Source organism: Protopterus annectens, chromosome 1.part0 (assembly GCF_019279795.1).
Source record: "Protopterus annectens isolate FY-2018-M chromosome 1.part0, PAN1.0, whole genome shotgun sequence".
NCBI lineage: Eukaryota > Metazoa > Chordata > Ceratodontiformes > Protopteridae > Protopterus > Protopterus annectens.
In genome coordinates this window covers 99,781,960-99,806,959 of record NC_056725.1, presented here as the reverse complement: position 1 = coordinate 99,806,959, position 25,000 = coordinate 99,781,960, and the positions used below count along the sequence as shown (strand labels likewise).

At 41.7% G+C, this 25,000-nt stretch overlaps 1 protein-coding gene across 1 annotated transcript in view; it reads right to left on the bottom strand.

Annotated features, from left to right (window-relative positions):
* The window catches only part of EIF3K (eukaryotic translation initiation factor 3 subunit K), a 507,694-nt gene that overhangs the window by 260,970 nt on the left and 221,724 nt on the right, over positions 1–25,000 (bottom strand). Inside the window, exon 3 of the mRNA XM_044087012.1 lies at positions 24,552–24,672. Within this exon, the coding sequence (XP_043942947.1) occupies positions 24,552–24,672 (121 nt within the window). The remainder of the gene's footprint in view (positions 1–24,551; positions 24,673–25,000) is intronic.

Here is a 25,000-nt window from a genome sequence, read left to right as displayed (position 1 = left end):
CAGAGGAGGATCAAACCCAGCTGTTGAGGAATGGATTAAAATGAAAACATCAGATTCAATACTAAGCCTATGACCTCTGTCTCAAGGACTTTAATGGTGATGATGGTAACACCCACATGATAAAGAGGGGATCAGAGCCATTATCATAGACACCAAGACCTCCAGCGTTAGAAAAGCTTAAAGCCAAACATGTCGACATGGAGACTGCAGATATTCATGGGATGCTAACAAACTGATTAGCAAACTCTACTGACAGCCATGTCTACATCACTCTCGAGTTTACCAAAACCAAAGTATGGAGAGGAGGTGCCCAAAACACGACAAAAAAACACAGTTCTGTTATTGTCCTAGAATCAGAGGGGAAGAGAGGTCCCATCTCTAACTGGGCCTTAACCATTATTCTCTCATTTTCCACAGTCCAAATTTACTGAAGCAGAGGGACTGTGGTGGGAAAGGTATGCCCTGTCAGGACGGAGAAGGAGCTAACGGGGCAAAGAAGGGGGTCGAGCTCCCCCCCGGAGGGGGGGAGGCAGGAGCACTCCCATCTGCAGTTGGGCCTGGAGGAATCTTTTCATCATCCGGTCCAAATCGGCATCTGTGAGACTTCTCGTAAATCTCGACGAGGCCACCAAGGCGGGGCGGGAGTGTCACCTCGATGACCTCGAAGGAGATCGGGTCTCCTCCTCCTCAGGACCCGGTGAAAAGCACGGGGACCGGATCCGAGAAGGAGAAGAACCAGAAGACCTGGTGGGAGAAGACCGCTTAGCCGGAGGGGCCGAAGCGGAGGCCTCGGCCCGCCGCTTGTGGTGCTTCTCCCTCCTCCTTTCTTTCCTAGCCTCCCTCTCCTCCAAGCCTAAGGCGGGAAGTTGAGTCCTGGCCGAGGGGAGGGAAGCAGGAGTGGCAGCCGCTGCGGGAGCCATGGAAGGACCGGAGGTAGAAGCCGAGTCCGGGGGCAGAAGACCCGCCAGAATCAGCTTAGACCTCTGGTCCTTAAGTGCCCTGGGGTTGAACGCTGCACAAATGGTACAACCAGAGGACAGGTGTTCAACCCCAAGGCACAATACACACTGAGTGTGGCCATCCGCTGGGGACAGCTTATGGCCACACTCTGTGCACTTAGAAAACATTATCTTTGGGGCCTCAGACATACTCAAGAAAGTAACTCACACACACAAAGCCCCAAACACACACACAACACTGACGGAACCACGAAGGTAGGGGGAGGATAACTAGAAATAAATAAACTAAGAGAGTTTAGACTAAAAGGGGGCTAAACACACTCTCACACCAAAGACTAAAGAAAAGTTGTAAAAAGTTAAATTTTTTCTCACAAAGAGAACGAGAACGCCAGGAGACTCTGGATCAAGCTGCTGAAAGAAACCACGGCAAACTAGATCGATCTGGGGTCAGTCAGGGTTGGCAGGGGATTATGGGTAGGGGGAGGAGCTTGGAGCTCGGATCTAAAGCTGTTGAAAACTGCCGGCTCAAATCCGAGGTCGGATCCGATTCCCAAAGGTTGCTGCACAAATGAAGTTAACTACTTTAGATCCTCTTTTTTCTTGGAGCTATTTCTTCACTGCAGATACATCTGAAAAATTCCCACCTCTGATACTTTCACAGTCTGAACCCCCTGAACACTTAGTGAAAAGCCTAATTTTTTGCAAGGAATGGGAAGGATCTGTACTAGGACAGATGGCCCCTTCCAATCACCTTTAAGTTTGTCTTTTTTAAGTCCAGCCTTGTCAGAAAATGCTTCCCTAAGGAGTAACCCACTCAAATTAAATTTTTGTCCATCAGTTAATGTTCTTAACTTAGAACTCTTGCATATTATACATTATTCTTGATTAAGACATGCTTAAAATAAACATTCATTATGTATAGTCCGTTTTAAGGATCTATTTAAAAAAAAAACTGACTGACTGTCCTTCCTGTCAAAGAAACAGACCAACACAACAGCAGTAAATGACAAAGGGAGATACTAAAACAGTCAACAAAATTTAGAGAGCAGACAAAATATCAGAAGGGGTAAATCTCCAAATACCAGTGCTACCCAATAGAGAAAGAAAGGTGCAGCTGCCATGTCAGCAAGGGAAGCAGAGCACTGTCTGACAGTTAGTGCACATTTTCAAATATTCAGCTAAGTAGCCGCTGTGGCAATTTGTCCTCCTTGTTGAAGGGGAGGGAGTGGCTTATAAAAAGTCAAAAATTCTCACACCTGCTAAAAAATACACATTCAAAAACACAGTAACCACCACAATAAAGTAACTCACACTGTGAGAAACAAACGCAATGTCAAATCACTCAGCAAATACCTCATTGCAAATGCACTACAGGGGAACACCAAGTCAAAAAAAAAATCTCCAAACCAGCAGTCAAGCACATGAATGACAGCAGCAATGAAGATCATTATAAAGAAACATGTTAAAAACATTTAGGTCTCTTATAAAGGTGGTAGCCCTAGATGGCTAAAAGCAAGCAGTTATGGTGTCAATCTACAAAGCAACAGCAAGGAGCTAACCAAAACCGTGCTTGCAAGTCAAATTAACTTCATCAGTAGGCAAAACAATGGCGCTACTGAAGTCAGAAATTAAGACTATTATTAGGTCAGAACTGGCTACTGATTTGATCTACAGCACAAAGACCATGTCAGAATAATAGGATTCAGTTTTATGGCTACAACTCCATGCTCGCAGAGAGAAGCAACCCTGTAGATAACAACCGGACTTCAGCAAACTTCAGACTAATGCTCACACCACAGACACCTTGCAAATAGCAGAGGAACAAATGTAGGTAGCAAACTGTGGAGACAGTATGGTGAGAAATGGTGGCCTGCAATGGTCATTCCAACCCTATTTTATGTTTGAATGCAGTGCAACTATGCAGACTGCAAAACAACTGATTATTTTCTTTGAAAATAATACTAAGTGCATGGTTTAGCAGATAGCATATTCAACTTTAACCCATTCAAAAGTAAAATACACTAATCAAACCAAAATCTTATTACATTAACATATTTCTTCTTTTACTGTCTAGTTCCGATTAAATTTGCTACAAGCAACTTCTAAACTATAAATGCTCTGCTATGTTTAACAATGAATGTGACTTTCTTGCCCAAATACAGTTAGTCTATACAATATCTGAAAGCATTTTAGTAACATATGAGAGAGAGCAATAGTAAAATTCTTTCACAGACCATCTTCAGTTTACAGAAGTGAAAACGAAACCTTTACAATGGCTATATGTGTGAACTATTCACCAAAACTTCATTCCCATTTCAGTAAATTATTAGTAAATGCTGGCAAATAATAAACAACGAAGACTACGACCACAACGCCAGAAGTATAAAATTTCATATCAGATAAGAGGGGAAAAAAAACAAACACAGGACAAGACCAGGAGTCTCTGTTAAAATGTTTTGCTTAATTCATTAGTCCAGCTCAAATAATGGCTGAGAAAGTAAACTAAGACGGCTCATTTGTGTTGACAGAAATAACTGGTATAGACATGAACAATCCTGTTAGAGAAGCAAGTCACACTGCACAAACTACTGAGTTTGAGCTGTTGGGAAAGTCTTGAAAGTAAGCTATAAAAATCATCTAAGCACTGCAGTACCTGCCAGTGAAACTCTTCCGGGAGCCACACAAAGGAAGACAAAAGCACTTCAGCTAGGAGTATACAGAAAGCAAGCAATAGCAATTAGCCCAACAATGCAGAAAAGTACAGTTTTGTACCTACCATAAATGTAGATGTTCGAAGATCCACATTGCTGCAGTCCTTACACTTGGGTAGTCCGCTGTCCTCGGTCGGCCCGAATATCAAAGTATAAGGCTGACGTCGGTCAAGGCGCATTTGACTGACATCAGGACGTCAGGGTACAAATGCGCATGACCGACGTCATATCCTCAGTCTTTTCTTGCCCCAGATGTCAGAAGACCCTAAAAAGAAAGGTCAAAAACCAAAAAAGACAGCAAACAACCAACCAACCACCCTTGCACTAAAAATATGTACAATATATACAATATACACCATATTGACAACCCAACCCACACAACCGCCTCTAACTACAGAGGGAAGGAGGGAGGGTAATTGGACTGCAGCAATGTGGATCTTGAACATCTACATTTATGGTAGGTACAAAACTGTACTATGTTCTTCATCTCACATTGCTGCAGTCCTTACACTTGGGTAGAATCCCAAAGCAGAGGTAAGGGAGGATGGCAAAACTATAAGGAAGCAGGAGCTGCCAAAATGCCCTGCAAAATAGCAGTGGCAAAACCAGCCCTAGATTTAGAATAAAGTGGAAGGTGATAATGCCTAGAGAAAGTATGCACTGAACTCCAAGTAGCTGCCTCCAAAATATCCTTAGTTGCCACCCCTTAAAAGCTGTCAAGTGGCAGTAGCCCTAGTGGAATGAGGCCTAATCCCAGCTGGAATCTCCTTGCCATGATGGGAATAACAGAAAGCAATGCAAAACCCAATCCACTTAGAAATAGTTTGTTTTGACACAGGCTTGCCCTGAGAACTCAAAGCAAAAGAAACAAATAACTGCTGAGACTGCCTGAACCCTTTAGTTCTGCTCAAATAATATCGCAACTGCCTGTGTACATCTAAAGTGTGCAAAATCTTTTCCCCTTATTTTGGGGTTTGCATAAAAAGTAGGCAAATGAATAGTTTGGTTTAAAGCCACACTAGAAACCACTTTAGGCATAAAGGAAGGATTAGTGCGTAAAGATACCCTATCCTTATGGAAAATTAAGAAAGGCTCAACCGCCATAAGGGCCTGCAACTCAGAAACCCTTCTTGCAGAGGTAATGGCCAACAAAAAGCAGTCTTCCATGATAAATATTTCAACTCAGTAGTAGCTGCAGGCTCAAAAGGTTGTAGAGTGAGTTTCTCCAACACAAAATTGAGATCCCAAGCAGGAGTAGGAGCTCACGTGGGGGTCTTATATTCTTTGCCCCTCTAAGAAATTGCTTGAACAAAGGATGAGAAAACAATGGTGGGTCACAGTCATAGTGAGCCGAAATTGCTGCAGCATGAACCTTAATAGAAGAGAAGGACAAACCTTTGTCCAGTAACTCAGTAAGATATTGAAGAGCCACACTTAAATTAGGCTCAGAAACATCAAAATCCTTTGCTGCACTCCAAAATAAAAATCTCTTCCATTTATCTGCGTACACTTTCCTTGTACTAGGCCTTCTAGCTTCCAAAATAACATTCAAAACTTGCTGTGGAAGTTGAGACCCACTATGGTTCAAAACAGCATATGCCAGGCTGTTAGGTGAAGAGAGTGAAGCTTGACATTGAGCAAATGACTGTCCTCCTGAGACAACAGGTGTGGAATCGAAGGCAAAGGCCATGGAGGCTCCCGTACCAGGCTTCTCAGTAATGGGTACCAATGCTGTCGAGGCCAATCTGGAGCTATCAAAATCATCCTTGGCTTGTCCTGTCTGGCCTTTAGTAGTACCTTTGGGAGGAGAGGCAGAGGTGGAAAGGCATACACATGAAGATTGCTCCAATTGAAAGAAAGAGCATCCACTTTCCAAGCTGTGGGATGAAACCATTTCGTGCAAAACTTTGGCAGCTGGTGGTTTAGTGGAGAAGCGAACAGATCTATGTCTGGAGTTCCACATGACACTGTCAATTTCTGAAATACATGAGGATCCAATTTCCACTCGTGGGGATCCATAATTAGATCTGCTCAACACATCTGCTAAGGAGTTCTGTGCTCCGGCAGAAACCTTGCCTGAAGATTTAGCTGTAAACTGAGAGCAGTCTCCCACAAAATCATTGCTTGCCTGCATAGAGGATAAGAATGTGTTCCCCTTGCTTGTTGATGTACCACATGACAGTTGTGTTGTCTGTTAGAATCAACACCTGCCCTGGAAGAAGTAAATCCTTGAAAGCTATTAATGCAAACTGGACTGCTAACATCTCCTTCAGGTTGATATGTAGATGTTGTAGTCTGGCAGGCCACTTGTCTTGTATCCACTTTCCATTCAGATGAGCTCCCCAAGCTTTGTCTGAGGCATCTGTCGTTAGAATCTGACTCGCCTCTGGCCGGGTCACAGAGAGTCCCTTGTTTAGGTGACATTCCTGAGCCCACCACAACAATTCCTTTTGAATGCAAGATATTATTTGAATGACAGTGTCCAGATCCTGGCAGTGCTGTGTCCATACATTTGAGATACCATTGTAACTTCCTCATATGCAGTTTGGCATTGGGAAGCACCAGAATACAAGATGCCATGAACCCCAAGGCTTGAAGGACTGTCCTTGCAGTCAGCCTGGACTGATGAGACAATTGATGAAAGTAAAGGGAAAGATTCTTTTGTTTGTCCGGGGTCAAAAAGGCCATCTGGGATGCTGTATTCAGTCTTACACCCAGAAAGCACATGTCCTGAGAGGGTACTAGACTGGACTTTATTTCGTTCACAGAATACCCCAGGCATCTTAGCACTGCTATCACATATTCCAAATGATGAAGAAGCTCGTCCCTTCCTTGAGCCAGAATCAGGCAATCGTCCAAATAAGGATAGATCTGTATTCCTTTTAGCCTGAGGAAAGCTATCACTGGAGCCAGAACTTTCGTGAACACTCTGGGCGCAGTAGATAAGCCAAATGGCAATGCAGAGAACTGATAATGAGAAGTCCCAGCCCGAAAACGCAGATGCTTCCTGCAACTCAGTCTGATAGGAACATGAAGGTAAGCCTCCTTGAGATCCAAAGTTACCATCCAATGATCTTTGCCCAGCAGAGGTAAAAGCTGTTGTAACGTCAACATTTTGAACTTGGGAATGTTCAGATAAGTGTTGAGGGTAGATAAATCCAAAATTGGTCTCCACGTGTTCCCTTTCTTTGGTACTAGGAACAGGCGAGAATAAAATCCTAGGCCCACTTCTGGCATAGGGACCGGCTGTATGGCCCCTATTTGAAGTAACAGAGAAATTTGTTTGTGAGCCTCTATTCTTTGCTGAGGAGGAACGTCTGGCATGCCTTTGAAAGGAGGCAAGGTATGGAAATAAAACCTGTAACCGTGGTGTATGATATCCAAAACCCATCTGTCTTGGGTGATTAAGCTCCAATTTTCCTTGGAAAGTGCCAACCTTCCTCCCAAAGGTGCTGCCAGACGAGAAGGCTCTGGCAGCTGAAAAGGTAAGTCATTGGGTCTGTTTACGAAAGGACTGACCCCTGCCCTCACCCGAAGACTGTGCAGGTGAACTCCCTGTTCTAGGCCTGAAAGAGCCCTGAGCTCTGCCCCTACCACGTCTAGACCTACCCCTAGACTGGGAATCATAAGAAGGATACGTCCACCCTTTGGTAGGCCAATTTCTAATAAACTTCGGAGGCTGAACCTGCAAAAAATCTTTAACAGTCTGCATAGACTTAGCCTTGTCTTCCATTTTCTTTAAGACTGCCTCAACAGGAGAACCAAACAACACATCAGATTGTAAAGGAGCATCTAAAATCCTTGTCTTAACATGGTCAGATAAATTCTGATCCCTCAGTCAGGCGTGCCTGCGAAGAACTGACCCAGTGGCAGCCACCCTAGACGAGGCCTGTACAGCATCAAAACCACATTGCAAAGAATGCTTACCCACTTGTTCAGAAACATGTACTAAATCTTGTAACTCTTTACACTCAATACCTTCCGCCAGAGCATCTACCTTGGACTTCAATTGTGAAAGGAGATAGTTTTGGTATTTCAACATGTGAAACTGGCAATTCAAAGCCCTCATAGCCAGGGTGGAAGAAGTATAAACTTTCTTTCCCCATCTATCCAAAGCCCTGGCCTCTTTATCTGGAGGAACCGGATTTTTGACAACAGAAGCCTTAACACCTTTAGGCCCCTGACTAACAGTTTCTGGGTCTGCCCTAGGACTCTTAAAAAGATACTTATGAGCTTCAGGCACCCTGTAATACCTATCCGGTTTAACAGGAGCAGGAGGCAAAGAATCAGGATTAAGAGAAGCCTCTGCAAAAACATCTTCCACCACATCCAGAACAGGAGGTATAGCCAAAGGCCTATGCTGGGGTAAAACAAAAATTCCCTAAGCCTTTTCCTGGAATCAGAGAAGTCCTGACCTTCCCACTTAAAATGCTCCCTCATGGAATGAAGAGTCTCTGAAAAAGAAAAATCCTCAGGAGGAGAAGCAGAAGGAGTAGAATCATCCACATCAGAATCAGAATAAGGAGAATACTCCTGCAAGTCTTCAGCCGAAGACTCTGAAACATCCGAAGCCTGCTCAAAACTCCCTAGTTCAGGCTCCACCCTAGGTCTCTTATCAGGAGGGGGCAAAGAACCTCTAATCAAAGTAATCAAATCTTCTGCCATTTTAAGCATATGCTTCTTGGGCACAGTTCTTGAAGAACTAGGGGTGACACCAACTGAAGCTAAACCTGGCCTGCCTCTGGGGGAAGCCTTGGAAACAGAAGGAGAGGGCCTAACCACCCTAGGAAGGGAGGGGAGTACAGTAACCTGAGAAGCCCCTTCAGCCTGACCTGCCTCCTGAGAGGCCACATCTTGCAATAACAAAGTCTCTCCCTGGGACTCCAAAGAAACCTCCGGCGGAACCACCGGCTCCACCGACACCTCTAAAGAACCGGCGTCCGGTACGGACGGTTCTTCTAGCCTAGACTTAGCTGCTTTGTCCTTGCGCTTCTTCGAAGAAGCGGGCGTCGGAGCATCCGACGGCATTTTATAATTGCACCGCTTCCCGAAGACTAACCTGGCACAATCTAATCTTCTCTTTATAGTGCGCTTATTGAATCTAGCACAAGAGCGGCACCCAACAACGTCGTGCTCAGGCCCTAAACAAGGAATACACAAAGTATGATAATCTCTATGCGGTATCTGTTTCCCACAAGAAATACAGTTATTCACTTTTTCTGACATCCGGTAAACCACTGAGGCAAGAAAAAACTAAAATATTCCCCAACGGGGTACTTAGCCAACTTTGACTCGGTCTGAAACTCCAAATTCGAAAAATTTCAGAACGCCGAATGGCACTTGCAACGCTGCTTCTGCATCGGACCATGCGGCAAAAAAGACTGAGGATATGACGTCGGTCATGCGCATTTGTACCCTGACGTCCTGATGTCAGTCAAATGCGCCTTGACCGACGTCAGCCTTATACTTTGATATTCGGGCCGACCGAGGACAGCGGACTACCCAAGTGTAAGGACTGCAGCAATGTGAAATGAAGAACATCTAAACAATGCTTTGCAGACAAATGGGGGGGGCGGTGTGGGGGGGTAGAAGCACATAAAAAACAGGGAGAAGTGGGGGGGGTATAAGCACATAAAAAATGATAACCTCAAACTTATCTAGATGACAGCGGTGGTTCCATGTTGCTGTTTCGCTGTCATGCAATGCCAGGAACTGGGGGGGGGGGGGGCAAAAAAGAGATGTGGGGCTGATGGCCACAGCGCTGCAAAAAGCATGTTGTTGTTGTCTACCTAATGGCACCTCAACATAATACCACCATATCTGCTGAATGGGTGACACAGCCATTCAACTAAAGAAAGAAGTCTTTGTGTGAAGGAGCATTCCAGTTGGGATTTATGCAGATACATGAACTTACACTAAACTTTCTAGCCAAATGGTGTGGTACTATTAAAACACTCTACAATATCAGCAGTCCCAGTCGATCACATCCCTTCTCCTGGTAATCTAGGAAGATAACATCTGGGATGGAAAAAATGGGGGGGGGGGGGTGATCAAGAGTGCATGCACAAAAAATATATAAAAAAAGAAAATATTTGACTTCCGTGACGGCTGCACATTGACTAACTACTTAATTTCAGCTCACCCAGTGTGAAAACAGAAACTTAGAAGACCGAGAGTAAACCCATTTTTGGGGTAAATTTTTGTAACTGGCACGCACTGCCTGGATGCCAGCAAAAAGGAAATTCAGAGAACCTGAAAGAAAATCAACCACAAAAGTTAAGGAAAATACACCGACTGGGAAGAATTCTGCAGCTGTTAAGCAAAAATCAACACAAGCTCCAGCTCTGATGCACGACATGACTTCCGGTAACCTAGAGGAAAAAATAAGACAAATGTACTCAGAGCTGAATAAAATAAATGAAACACTGACGGAGTATATCAAGTCAAATAACAAAAAGACAGAGAAAATGGAAGGAGCTTTAAAGAGATATTCAGATGAGATGATAAAACTGCAAAAATCAGAGGTTGAAATGAAGAATAGGCTAGCTGAATATGAAATTGCTCAAGAAGGGATGTTTCCAAAATAACAGAATTAGAGGAGGACAGAGCACGCAGGAAAAATCCGAGATTTTCTACTGTAACACAGAAGCTAGAAGGAACAAAATTTATTAATTTTATGAAAGCACAAAAAGCAACTGGACTGGTATTCCACAGCAGGAGTTATTAATTCAAAGGGCACATTGTGTGTATGCTCCAAACCTGGCCATGAGAAAGCAACCTAGACATTTAATAGTAAAGATGCAATCTCACCAGCAGGAGCTGATTCTGACAAAACTGTGGCAGAAGGAAAAGTACTAAAAGTGGGAGACAGCAGAATGTTTGTAGACAATGATTACTCACTGTATAGCAGGCAGAAGAGGAGCATATTTATTCCACTAAATAAGGGAATGTCGAGAAGCAGGCACGAGATTCAAACTGCTGCACCCAGCTGTCTTCAAAATATTCTTTCCTAGGGGAACAAAATCATTTCTGATGCAGAACACGCTAAGGAGGAAATACAAAGGTTTGCCCAAAAAAAGTGAGCAGTGAAACAGAAGGAGATTATGCTTCTTATTCTCCTGGTAATAAAGCCCACAGACTGCGAAAGCAAAACCTTTTCCACTGTTTCAACAGAAAATGCTTGAGATAAGAGAAAAAAGCGCAAGAGTTGGCAAGCCGAACCCAAAGTATGTTGGAAAAGAAGCAAGAACTGGATTAGGGAGATGGAGATAAACAGGAATAAAACCAGAAACTCGGAAATTGACAAATAAATGTGGGATTATAAAGCAGTAAATTATATTTGTGAAAAATTGTAGAACAAGAAAACCTGGAAATACTGGACATTTTTGACTTTTGTTAAACTTGTAGGGGACTCTCAAGCATATGCCCTACTTCTTGTCATTAATGTTCGGAGGAACACTTAGAGGGGAAGAGGAAGGAAACAACTAAGCTCAAGTAAAACAAACTTTTGTTCTTAACAGTAATATTTGCATAGCATGTAGATATCATGTACTATAAAGTAACATTTTTTCAGTTATTTTCAAGTGTACAGGTGAAAACACTCAGTCCAGGAATCACGAGTATAATACAACCAGAAATAAATTGAAGTTAAATAACTTTAATAAATGAGAAACAAAAAAATTGATCAAGCGCTTTCGCCTGGTTCCTACCAGGCTTTATCAAGATACTAATCAGTCAAAAATAAAACCATTTTATATCATCATACATAAATCATGTGACCACTTAGTTGACCACTCCTAACATTAATTGTGATAATTAGTTCAAAGTTTTAAAATACTTATGCTCTCTACAGGCCAATATTACTACAAAACACATTATTTTTTTTGTTTCTCATTTATTAAAGTTATTTAACTTCAATTTATTTCTGGTTGTATTATACTTGTGATTCCTGGACTGAGTGTTTTCACCTGTGGAGTTGCTTTTTATTTGGTCTTTGTGTTCGTTTTCAAGTTAGCTGGAGTTGTCTCTTGTTTTCAAGTGTAATGGAGATACTAAAGTAAACAGGTGCCCATTTCTTTCTTCTTGTTGAGAGAAAGAAGAAATGTAGGCACTGCAATGTTAAAAAAAATAAAAATAAATTAAAAAAAAAAAAAAAAAACAGTACAATGCAAGAAAAAATATGTGCCTTTTCTCATTCTTGCATAGGGGGATGACTGGATTAAGGCTCTTGGCTTTATCTAGTAATAAGTTTTAAGAAAAAGCAAATGAATTATAACACTGAACATAATAAAGCTCTCCTCTAGCAAACAAATACATACTAGAATAAGCAACCCAACTGGTTCTCATGTCTCCATGGAGACAATCTGATGAACAGCACTAAAAACAGAATACTTCTTTTTGTTAATGGCTTTTTTTCAATGGATCAAAAATAATGTTTTCTGAAAGCATTCAAGTTCTCTCTCATTCTGGGGCAGCAACAAAGATAAGACAAAACCAGACAGCACTTAGTAGAAGCACATGCCATGCCATGCATCTTTACTTTGCATGGATAACCTTCCATGATATTGTTAATCCTCATTCATTCCTTGCGTGTGGGTATCGGAACTAAGCCGGCCATCTTCCAAGCTCGCATCAGCTACAAACTCTCGAGCTAAAACTCTTACTCAGAATTCCCCTCTCCCTGTTGCCTCAGATTTTGTTTGCCGCATCGCCATTCGGTCGTGTCAAGCCACTTCTCTTGAGCCAAGTACAGTATTTTTCTTCATACTAACTTCTAAAACAACTTTTTTTTCACAAAAAAAGTTACTAGATAGTTATCTCTTACCTTATCGCATTTAGCGACTACCCCTTTTCGAACCTTTTCGACTCCTTTCCACTCTTTTTACCGTGAGGTCATCCTTTTTTTTACCATCGTTGGTAAACCTCTTTTCCTTCTTACCTTCAGGTATTTCTTGTACCATTGCTGGCATTTTTCTGTTTTTTCTCTTTCCTTAACTAACATGACAGATAAAAAAGTTAGCCAAGGGTTTAAAAGATGTTTAGATTGTGGCCATAAATTACTTACTTCAGATGCACATTCCCTGCGTCTCTATTGCTTGGGTGTGCCTCATTTAACAGTTGACCTGCCTTGCAGGATTTGTAAGAATTTCTCTAACAGACTTTAATTGAGAGAAAAAATAAATTAATATTGAAGGGGCTACTTAAATCTCCTTTTTCAGAGGCTTATTGCAGGTTTGGAGGCTTCAACCCCTCCAAGATCCCATAAGAAAGAGTGACAAACATAAAAAGGCCAAGTCTCTTCCTTCGTCCCCAGCTGGGGACCCTCAGGAACAGAGACCCAGGAAAGCTAAGCTTTCCAGTTTAGATTTAACTTCATCGGCTCCTGCGCGTGCAGTGCCTAGACTCTCGGCACAGAGGGCGTCGGTGCCATCTGCGACCTCGGCATTGACTAGTGTGCCCCATATCGTGTCGGTACCAAGGAGCTCCTCGGTTCAGACTCCCTTACCGGAACAGACTGTCCAGTCGATGCAGACTGTCATGACGTCAATGGATGTTGACGCCCATTTCCTTTTCGGCTCCGACAACTTACCCGCACAGACTACCGCCTTGGTATCGACCATTCAGCTTTAGTCACAGATTTTTTCAGCTCAGGCCTTGGCACTGACAACAGCTTCGGTACCAACCTCATTGTCGGGGCAGACCACGCCTTTGGCACCAATGATTTCCTCAGTGCAGACATCAGTAGTTCAGTCCATTACAGCTCCGCTGTTCTCTGTGGAGACCACCTCCATGGTGGGCACAGTTTGCTCCGTCCTTGGAAAGACCTGACTCTCCCTCAGCTATGTCCGTGAGATTCGCTAGAAGCCTCTCTGAACACGATGTGTTGCATCTTGTGAATCCAGTGCTTTTGGCTAGAGGCATTCCACCCCCCAGGACCTATACTTCCTCTGGTGGTGATCACCCTTTACCAAAAAGACCCCTACTTATTCTCCTCCTTCATTGCCTTTGAAGCCCCTTGATATGGCACAGTCTTCCCGCACTACGGTTCCTTTTATGGACCATACTAAGGAGTCTTGTCACGGCCCAGGATGTCAGCTGTGGCATACATGCTTTGGCGTTTTACAGCCATCCAAGGACTCCTGAGTCGACAGGCTCAGCCACTAAGGCGAGGGGTGACCCTGCCCTGGGTCCTCATCCCTCTTCTGGTGGACCAGCCTTCCAGCTTATGGAGAAGGCTCTGGCATCGGCTGGCGATCCTGTGCTATCACTCTCCCCACCCTCCTCTGGACCGCAATGTTCACAAGCCGCTCCTAGCAGACACCGGGCACAAGGGCCTCAGGACAAACTCCCACAGGAGACCCCTTTTGAGCCATCTTCCCCAGCTTCTTCCTCGGAGGAAGATCATCAAAAGAGCTTGTGCAAGAGGAAGCCCATGGACTTCACAGAGGAGTCCCTTACTGAAGGCACAGACTTTGATGATGGGGATGGGTCCCCCCTCGATCACCCTTTGAGGTATCTTTTGGTGATATCCTTGAAATCCTTAAACAAAGAGGTGACTGGCAGCCCTCCAACCCGACCTCTGAAGAGTCTGCGTTACTGCAGGCCTTTCGTGGCCGGCCCCCTACCTCCTAGGTTACTCCATCTGCCGACGAACTTGTCCGGCTTGTCGTGCAGTGTGTGTGGAAGGCTCTTGACACCACTGAGGCCATTCCCCAGAGGTCAGATAAAATTTGGTCTGGTCTCCTCCAGCTAGTGATCCCCATTGGTCCAATGGTCTTCCTGTAGATGCTTTGGTGGTGGCCACAACTAAAAAGGATCTGGCGGAAGAAGAAAGACAGACTGTCCATCCACCAAACAATGAGTCCCGCGCTCTGGACAGAATAGGGAAGCAAAATTTTGCATCAGCGACCTTTGCAATCAGTTCCCTGAACTATATGGCACATTTTACCAGGCTTCAGACAGACAATTTCTGAGCTCTCTGAAAACTTTGGCTGGAGCTATGTCTGATGAGGTCCGTGACAAAGTGGCCTCTCAGCTAGCTACCATCGAATCGATATCCAACTCCTCCATGCACCTAATATCTCATGCATCAGAAGGAGCAGCTAGTGCGGCGGGTTCAGGCATTGTTTTGAGTTGACATGCCTGGATGCTCGTGTGTAATTTCACGGAACCCTTCAAGGCTTCCTTTCTCAACGCTCCCATCCAAGCCTCGTCGTTGTTCGGACCCAAGGTTAAAAAGCACACTGGCCAGATGTGAACAGGACGGTAAGACCCTTTCTGCTGTGGGTGCCCATTATTCTTTCTCTCAACGAGCTTTCTCCAGAAACCAGAGGAGTGGGAAGATATGGCACACAAAGTCTCAAGATTCTTTCCGTGACACACAGGCCGAGTTCTCCCCTAGAGACAGAGGGGGAAACTCTCAGGGAAGATGCCCTTTTTGGGGCAGAAGGGGTCCATGTAACCAGGGTTCCAGGGATCCTTTCCCTGGCCAATCCTACCAGCGCTCCTGAAGAGCGGCCCAACTAAGTGGTTGGGGGTTGTTTCTCTTTGTACCCTTCTGCCTGGCTACCCATTACCACCGATTCTTGGTACAAAGGATAATAACCAGAGGCTATCATATCCCCTTCGATCTTTGTCCCGCTCACTCAACAAGCTTACCAGACGTTCCACCCAGTCAAGGGGAAGAAGCAGCGTTAGAGATTTCAAAGCTGCTAAGGAAAAAGAATCATCCAAATAGTCCCTCCAGACCAGATAGGATCCGGATTCTACTAGGCTATTTTTGGTGCCAAAGAAAACTAGGGACTGGAGACCAATTTTGGATCTCAGTGCATTGAACAAGTTTGTAAAAGTGCAGAAATTCCGGATGGTCACAATACAGTCTATCCTTTCGCTTTTGGAAAAAGACGATTGGATGTGCTCGATTGAACAAGATGTGTACTACCACATAAAAGTGGACAGACCATCAAGAAGATTCCTTCACTTCCGTGCGGGAGCCAGTCATTACCAGTTCAGAGTACTGCCCTTCAGACTCTCTACAGCCCCCAGTGCGTTCACAAAGTGAATGGCAGTTGTCACAGCTCACTTGTGACTACAAGGATTCCAAGCGTTTCCATACCTAGACGACTGGCTCATCTCTGCCCTCAACAGATACCTATTGGAAGAAGCCCTGGCACTCAACAGATACCTATTGGAAGAAGCCCTGGCATACTCTCCTCACTGCAGAAAGACTAGGCATAACCATAAACTGGCAAAAATATAATCTCACCCCTTCTCAGTCCACAGAATTCATAGGAGTCATCTTGCATACAAAGAACTGCAGAGCATCCATTCCAGAGCATAGAATACTAAGGATAAAGCAGCAACTGATTTCCAATCCCTTCAAGGGAGAAATCTACAGCTCATTCTATTCTCCAGTTGTTGGATTCCATGGCAGCCTCCATTATGATTGTCCCCCTGGCAAGGTTTCACATGAGGCTTCTACAATGGCTACTGCTCACACAATGGTATCCCTTTCAGTACCCTCTTTCAGCCAAGATTCTGGTAACTCACAGGTGCAAACAAGATCTAAATTGGTGGATGGCACACAATCCGTCACAATGGTCTCACACCCCCCCCAACAGCCCAAGGCTACAGTGACCACGGATGCCTCCCTGATGGGGTGAAGGGGGTTATTTCATGGACAGACAGTTCAAGGTACTTGGTCTGAAATGGAGGCCCATCTGCATATAAATGTTCTGGAGCTGAGGGCGGTGCAAGCATTCCATCCTCTGTTGCCATCTGGCACTATTGCGATATAATCAGACAACATGGTGGTGGTCTGGTACATCAATAAACAAGGTGGAACCAAATCTTACCCACTCTGTCAAGAGGCCATGAGGATATGGCCATGGGCGATGGCTACCAACTGCTTTCTTCCAGCAACGCACACTCCCGGGAGTTCCAACGTGATAGCAGACAGACTCAGAAGGCGTATTCTACAACCGCACGAGTGGTCCCTGAATCCCTTGATAGCGGCAGAGATTTTCAACCGCTGGGATCTTCCTTGCTGCGACCTCTTTGCGTCCCCGACCAACTACAAATGCAGCAACTATTTCTCCCTGATTCCCCCTCCAGGACAGTCACCCAGGGACGCAATTGGCCCTCGGGTCTGCTTTATGCTTTTCCACCTCTCCCCCTCATTCCCCAGTTTCTGAAGAAAGCCCGCCGGTTGAAGAGCAAAGTAATCCTCATAGCACCATATTCGCCTCATCAGATTTGGTTTCCCTTCCTTTGGCCTCACCTGCTAGATCAACTCTGGATTCTCCAGCCAACCCCGGGGTTGATCTCCCATCCATGGAATCTGATTCACCCCAACCTGAACAGCCTGAAGCTCACGGCTTGGCTCCTCCAATTCCTCTGATTGCCAGGAAGAATGATCTTTATTTACCAGTACGTGACATTCCTATTGCATCTCATAAGTCTTCCACCAGAATTACATAATTCAGCAAGTGGAAAAGATTTACTTTTTGGCTGAAAGAAAAAAACCCTTTTTCAGCACCAGTGTCGATAGTACTGGAATATCTGTCTACCCTATTTCAGTCCGGTCTATCTGCCTCTACCATTAGAGTTCATTTGGCTGCAATATCTACTTTTCATGATGGTGTTCAAGACTCTTCTCTTATGTCACACAAGTTATGCAAGACCTTCATAAAAGGCGTGAATCATCTAAGACCTCCTTTTAGAGAACCTACTCAACCATGGGACCTGTCATTAGTCCTACAAGCTTTGAAAATGCCACCTTTCAAACCAGTGGAAAACCTTGTTTTTGATCACCGTTACTTCCGCCAGACATATCTCTGAGCTTCAAGCCTTATGCATCAAGAGTCCTTATTTGATTTTTCATAGAGATAAGAGTGTCATTGAGAACTAATCCTTCCTTTCTGCCAAATGTGATCTCTGAAATGTCCATTAATCAAACCACTGAACTGCCAGCTTTCTTCCCCAATCATTCAAACAGAGGAGAGTATTGCCTACATACCCTAGATATCCACAGGCAAATTCGCTTTTACTTGAACAGGACTAAGGCTTCTCGTAAATCAAACCAGTTATATTTGGCCTATTCTGGACCTAGATTAGGATGTGCTGTTGATAAAGACTGCGTGACCTTCATTTACAGACAATGTAATATTCCATTACCTACTATCATAAAGGCTCATTCGACAAGGTCGTGGCAACTTCTGCTGCCTTCCATGCCAGAGCCTCTTTACATGACATTTGTGCAGCTGCGACTTGGGCTACTCACATCATACCTTCATCAATCATTTACAAATTGGATTTGGTCTCCAGGGGAAGAGGATCTTTTGGTTCTATGGTGCTGAGGAATGTCCTTCCATGAGCCTCCCAGGAATAAAAGGTGGCTGGGGACTCTGTCCCATATGCAAGGAATGAACGAGGATTAACAATATCAGATAAAGAAGTTATGTCTTACCATAACGTTCCATCTGTATGATTGATCCTCGTTCAGTACGACCCTCCCTCCTTCCCCCTCCTGTGGCTTCTAGTGGATCTCACCATCCGGTTCCGTTAGGTCATTTGACCAGAGGTAGCCTCTACCTTCTTTTGACTTGCAAACTCAATCTGAGGTAACAGGGAGAGGGGAATTCTGGGTAGGAGTTTTAGCTTGAGAGTTTGTAGCTGACGCAAGCTTGGAAGACGGCCAGCTCGGTTCCGAGGTCGGAACAGATACCCATACTTAATGACTGAATGGGGCTCAACAATATAGATGGAATGCTACGGTAAGACATAACTTTTTAGATTACCCAAATCTCAGTGTGGCCATCAGTTTGAAACAACTGTTCCTATTAAGAAGGTAAAACTTCAGTATTTGAAGATGTGCATAGTTTTGTGTGTTAATATTTTTAATACGTATTTCAGGTATATTTGTTTTTTTTTTTTGTTTGTTTTGAGGGCTTTCAATAAAACATAAGGTTTTATAAGATGTGACATAGGCAAAAGTGGATATGACAAAACTGTATACAAGTTCAACCTGCCAAACATCAGTGTGTGCATGTAACACAAAAGCTGGAACTAGATATTTAAACTATTACAAATAAAAGATGGGAATAATAACTTTTAGGCACAATGAGCCTTTCAGTGTTATTAAATGTCAATGGACTCATAGACGTATACAAAAAAGAAAACTTAGTGAACTATATTAAAAAATGTAGAGTGCAAATAGCTATGTTACAGGAGACACATTTGGAAAGAAATGAACATGTGAATTTGATAAAGAAAGATTTTCAGGGCAGTTATTCAGTACCTGGGACAAAGGAAAAGAAAAGTACTTATATTAATTGCAAGAGGAGCTCCAACAGCGACAGAAGAGGATAAACAAAATAATAATGGTACATCTGCAGTACTAAGGGGCTACTGGCAAGGGGGGGATTACACTGGTAAGCATCTATATTCCACCTAAAACTGCTATAATGGAGCTTAAGAAAATTCTGGGAGAAATAAATTGGTTTTCAGCAGGGATTATTATTTATAAGTGGGGAATGGAATTTGATTTGCAGAAAGGAAGATCTGTCTGGGGAGGCAGAAAAGAAAATGTAACAACAAAGCAGGATAGATTTTTTAAATAATTTATGAAAATATTTGGCATGGAAGATGCGAAGTCAGCAGTAGGAGTTTGGAGTGAATTTATATATTTTCCTCCAAGATACAAAAACTGTGCTAGGCTAGACAGAACTTCGATTTCACAGGAACATGTGCATTTAACTGAAAGCTTTGATACACATCCAATAACTACTTCAAATCATGCACCAATAATAACTAAAATAAAACCACAAGGTACAAAATATAAATGAAATACAAAAGGCATGAGTGCTTTCGCACCAATCTGATGAAGAGATAGGAATTTAAGGAATAGGTAGTGGAAATTATTCAGGAATTACTGGAAAAGACAAATTTCTTCTGAAAATATAGCTGGGGATTAGGATACAAATTAAAGTGGAGTTTTTTAAAAAAGGTGGAAATAAAGAAAAATCTAGTTAAGAAGCAGCATAAATTACTTAGAGGGAATGACATGTTAAAGTACAGCAGAAAAGGGGGACTATCACATAAGAAGAGAAGCAAAGGACTAAGTAGAAAATAAAGGATTACCTCAATAATATGCAGGACTTTAGAAAGACTGCTGACAAGCAACAGTTTGTTGGTAATTATGCCAGAGCACAACTTTTAGCACAACGACTCAGGCAACAGAAAGTAGAAAGGGTTATCCCCAAGCTTAGGCAGCCTATAACAAGGAAGATAACAAGAGATCCAGAAGAGGTACTAGTAAGATTTCTGAAATTTTATGAAAGTCTCTATAAAGTAAAGAAACATGGAGATCAAGAAAAGGTTCAAATTGAAATGTTAATGGAAAAATTAAAAATGCCAAGGTTAGAGGTAGATGAGGCTCCATTATTAATAGTTAAGATAAGAAGTGAGGAGATAAAAATGGTGATGTAAATCCAAACAGGAAAATCCCCAGGAATACATGGTATTTTTGTCAAAGCTCAGAAGTCAGGAGGGGGGAAAGAAATGGACAATGATTTGGAAGGTTTTGTTTAAAGTATTAAGAGGAAGAGAAGCACCAACTTCCTGGAAGAAAGCGGTGGTGGCTGTAGAACCTAAAGAGGGTAATGGCCCATCAGATTCAGCTTCCTATATGACCATTTCAATCCTAAACCACGCTTATAAAGTGTTTATGTCTATAATGGCTAAAGGAATGGCAAAGGTGATGCCACAATTGACAGATCTGGATCAATGTGGCTTTGTGAAGGGGAGGCAAATATCTGACAACATTAACAGAACACAGATGATCCAGAGGGAAAATGAATGTAAGAAAATACCAGATGATGTTGGTGGGTCTTGATGCAGAGAAAGCATTTGACAGAGTAAGCTGGGAGTTTACAAGCACGGCAATGGAAAAATCTGCATTCCCCTGATACAATTATAAGACTGATTAGAAGAATATATGAGAGATTGGAGGCAAAAATTAAAGTGGGTGGGTTACTCTCTGATAATTTGAGTAAAGGAACCAAGCAGGGTATACTCTTTCCCTTTGTTATTTGCACTACATTTAAAACCGCTGGCAAAGAAAAACAAGAGACTCAGAAATTCAAGGATATAATTGGCATGGTAATCAAGAAAAGCTGATGTTATTTTATACCTGATAAAGCTAGTAAAGGACATTTCAGTGTTATGGAACATTTTCAGGTAATTTCAAATCTTTTCGGGAAACATTTAATGAAGCTAAAAAAACAAAGACAGTAGCTGTAAAGTATGTACCCACAATCTAATTTGTTTAGCAATATCCACATCTATGGGGACAAGATAAAGTGAAGTACTTAGAGTATGGATTAAAAAGGTTTCTGGTGTGGCAGCTAAGGATATGTGGGACGAGACTATTCAAAAGATAAAACAAAACCTGAGAAATTGGAAGCTCTGTTATATGGATATGGATAGCAAGATACAAGCAGTTAAAATGTTTTTGGTCACTTTAGTTTTAAACACAGGCCAGGCACATCAACCACAGGAGATGTTGCGGACAGCAATTAATAGAGTTGAAGGATTTTATGCGGGACGGACAGCAATTAATAAAGAGTTGAAGGATTTTATGTGGGACTGGAAGACAGCAAGAGTCAAGTGAAATAAGCCGATTATTCAAATAGGGTCATCCCGAACTGCCTCGTTCAACTGGAAGGGGTTTTTTTTTTTTTTTAGAGCTACTTAGTTTAGGCTCCTATACACAACACAAGCAAAAAAACTTATAATTCAAAGTGGAAAGGGATGATGATGATAAAACAGGGGGAAGCTCAAGAAACAATGCGAGACTGGGATTTTGGATGCAAATCCTTAAGAACAGCAACAACAGCCATGCAGAATTCACATTTACAAAGCAGTAGAAAGCAGATTATGAATTAAGCCAACACAGGAACGGAGAAAGGAGATTCTGCCGAAGGGATGTGCTTCAAAAAAGTATTAGTTTAGGGGTGTGCACACTTATGCAACCAGCTTATTGTATGTTTTTTATTTTTTATATTTTTCCCCTAACAGATTTGTTTTTCAACTGAAGTCTACAGGTTATAGGTCACATTAAAGGTGGGAAAAGATTTGAAATGATTTATTGTGGTCTCATTTTTTATATCACAAAAACCTGACATTTTAACAAGGGTGTGTACACTTTTTATATCCACTGTATGCATACATATATTATGTTAGACACATACACACACACACTTTTCAGCCTGAAGTGTTTGTTTTTCAGACCATCTTGAACTTTCCCACATTATTAAATGTCTATTGTTTTCTAACACTTTATACCCAAAATGGCCCGAAAGTGGATGCCATGGTGCATGATTCTGTTTTACTATCAAGGCTTTTGTCTCCCTGATGTCATTCTACAGGAACAAAGAGAAAAACCCTGTGATGTGATTATATATATACATATATATATATATATATAATATATATATTATATATATATTATATATATATTATATATATATTATATATATATTATATATATATATATATATATATATATATTATATATATATATATATATATATAGAGTTTTACTATTAGTACTCTCTCCCATCAGATTACAACAGCACTACTTTTGACTGTCAGTATTAGCCAGTCATTTTTCATCAATTTGCTTCTTTTGATTTTTATTAGTGGCAACCTCGGATACATTTTAAGAAACAACTGAATGACAGGCATGAAAAAGTAGCAGTCAGTTTCTCTTTTTAGGTTATTCACTGCAGTTCAGAGTCAAAGTGCGAGAAATCTGATCATAGTTAAAGACTAGTTACAATTATTGTCTTTGATGTTCACCTCAGTTCCTTTAACTCGAACACTTGCCTCAACCAAACTCTGTATATAATGCAAAAATGTTCCAACAAGCAAAATTCACTGCAAAAAACATGGACAAATCTCAGTGACAGAAAATCTGGACAGTAAGAAGAAAATTATGTTCTTCTTTGTGGGGCTCCCAATGTCTGATTAAAGGGAATGACAACTAATTTATGTTAAATAATTAAACAATTAGAAAATGTATTAAGTAAATAAACAAATCAGATGAGTTAATTTGAGTTCTACTGTTCATTTACACCTAAAAAACTAAGCTTGAACTCATGCTTCTGTTCAGGCTGAGAACTGTAGCCGCTATTAATCTGGAGGTGTGATACTTACAAGTCTGTGACTGATGAGCAGGGCCACTAGAAATCTGGAAAATACAGAAATATTTTGCAAACTTTTTCATGAAAACCATGGGTTTTAGTACCCAGCCCCAATGCCCTCACACAGTTTGTACATCCTATGCTGTAACGTACATCAATCACAGTTTGCTAGAAAGATGAGCTGCCATGTGTAGGTGCTTTCATTTTGAGTTTTCCTTAAATGCAGTGTCAACTTAAGTATTTGCTCAATACCTTTTTAAGGTCTCTAAACATCACAAGCAGTTCAACGTGAAAGTATTGGGAATTAATTTGGGTACTACATAATGAAGAAATTATAGTTGAAGCCTAATTATTTGTGCCTCTTTTGCTGAGCTATGAATTTACATATCAGTTAGTGAACTACTACCCCCCTCCCCCAATAACTTACCAGTAACATTTAATTCTAAACCCTCTTACTTGCTAGGAAGTATATGTTTCCAGAAATTACAATTCATGAGAACTACCTTTTATTGACACCAAGTCTCTTAAATCTCTTCCTACATTTAGGATGAAGATCAGTGAAACTCAGCTCTACAAAAAATTTAAAACATTCTCTGCCTTGCCCTGCTGTTTTTAAGTCAGGATAGACTTTAACACAGCATGAATGATGAAATAAACAGCCAATAACTTACTGTGGCTTTCCTTAACATACACTGGAACATGGCTAAACTGTTGCTGCCTTATTAGATTTAATAAAATATACAAATGGTCAATATACAGTGTCATAAGTTAGATAAAAACCTGAAGGTTTTGTGCAGACAGCAAGATGAAAACTACAGAAAAATTCTGGGTTCAATTTTCTATAAGCCCTGCTGATAAGGCACATTTAAAAAGCCATGCTTAAGAGGAATTAGTTTTTCATGGCTCTGTAAAGTCAATGACCTAACCTAATTACTTTGCACCTACTAGCCTTGGTGATATGACATGAAAGAAAATCTAAGATTTCACAAAAAAGTTGAACCAAAACAAGTTCAGCCATAAAATGAATGGAATTACTAAAGAATGCTTTTTCTGTATGTCACAGTTTTGCTGTTGGATTACACGAAACATTTTTGGGAAGAAAAAAATTGGGTAGGTTGTCCTTTAAACTCTATCAAGTGGTCCGTTCTTGCTTGGGAAATATACCACCACATGGCACTTTTTTAAACTGCTGAGTGTGAAAAGTCATTTGAAGAGCAACTGCAATGCTCACATTAAGAGCCAACTGTTTACACCACAGAAAGTATGCTTTTAATAAGAATGGAAGTCAAACACAGACATGTAAATGTTACTTGCAGTTAATACTGCACTTAAAACAGCAAACTATTCTTATTTCTAGCTTAGTAACAATTTATTTCACAAAGCACTTAAGTACTCCATGTGTGATCAATATAAAAAAGTAGACATATCACCGCCGAATACTTCCGGCGCATTTATATTTTCCCCAATTTTATTCTATAGTAAAAAATTATTATAGCCCCAGATCAAACTCTGACCTCGGGCCCACAGCCTGAGGACTGAAAGGGTGACCCAACAGAATATCTTTTCACCAAAATCTCGGGAGTCTTACCTCCTAGTTAAATAATCCAAACATCCAAGTTAGGCAGGTAAACCCATTCTTTTACCTTAATCTTAAAACAACACAAATCAAAGGATACATGAGTCTGGTCAATCATGCACTTGCAAAGAGTGAAGTCTGTGTGTGGAAGGTTTGTTAAAGCCTTCAGAAGTACCTGAGATGTTACTTGAGTCAGGAATTTTGAAGGGTTGAACTGATACCTAAAAAAAAAAAAAAAAATTTATATACAAGACATACACACACAAAAATGCTTGAGTTTTCTAGATTTTTTGCCAGATACATATATTTTATCCCAAAACTAGCCATGACAGGAAAAATCCTAGAATACATCCTGGATGAAAAAAAAGAATGAAAGAAACAGATTTTATTGCATCATGTTTTGCAAGGTCCAAAACATACTAGTTTGCAAAGAAAGTACAGTTTAAAACTTAATTTAACACATTACTGAACAGCTGACAGAAACTTCCTTTATGCCAAGTATCAATAAACGACAGCCTAAACAGCCATAAAAATATATGTAAATAAGAC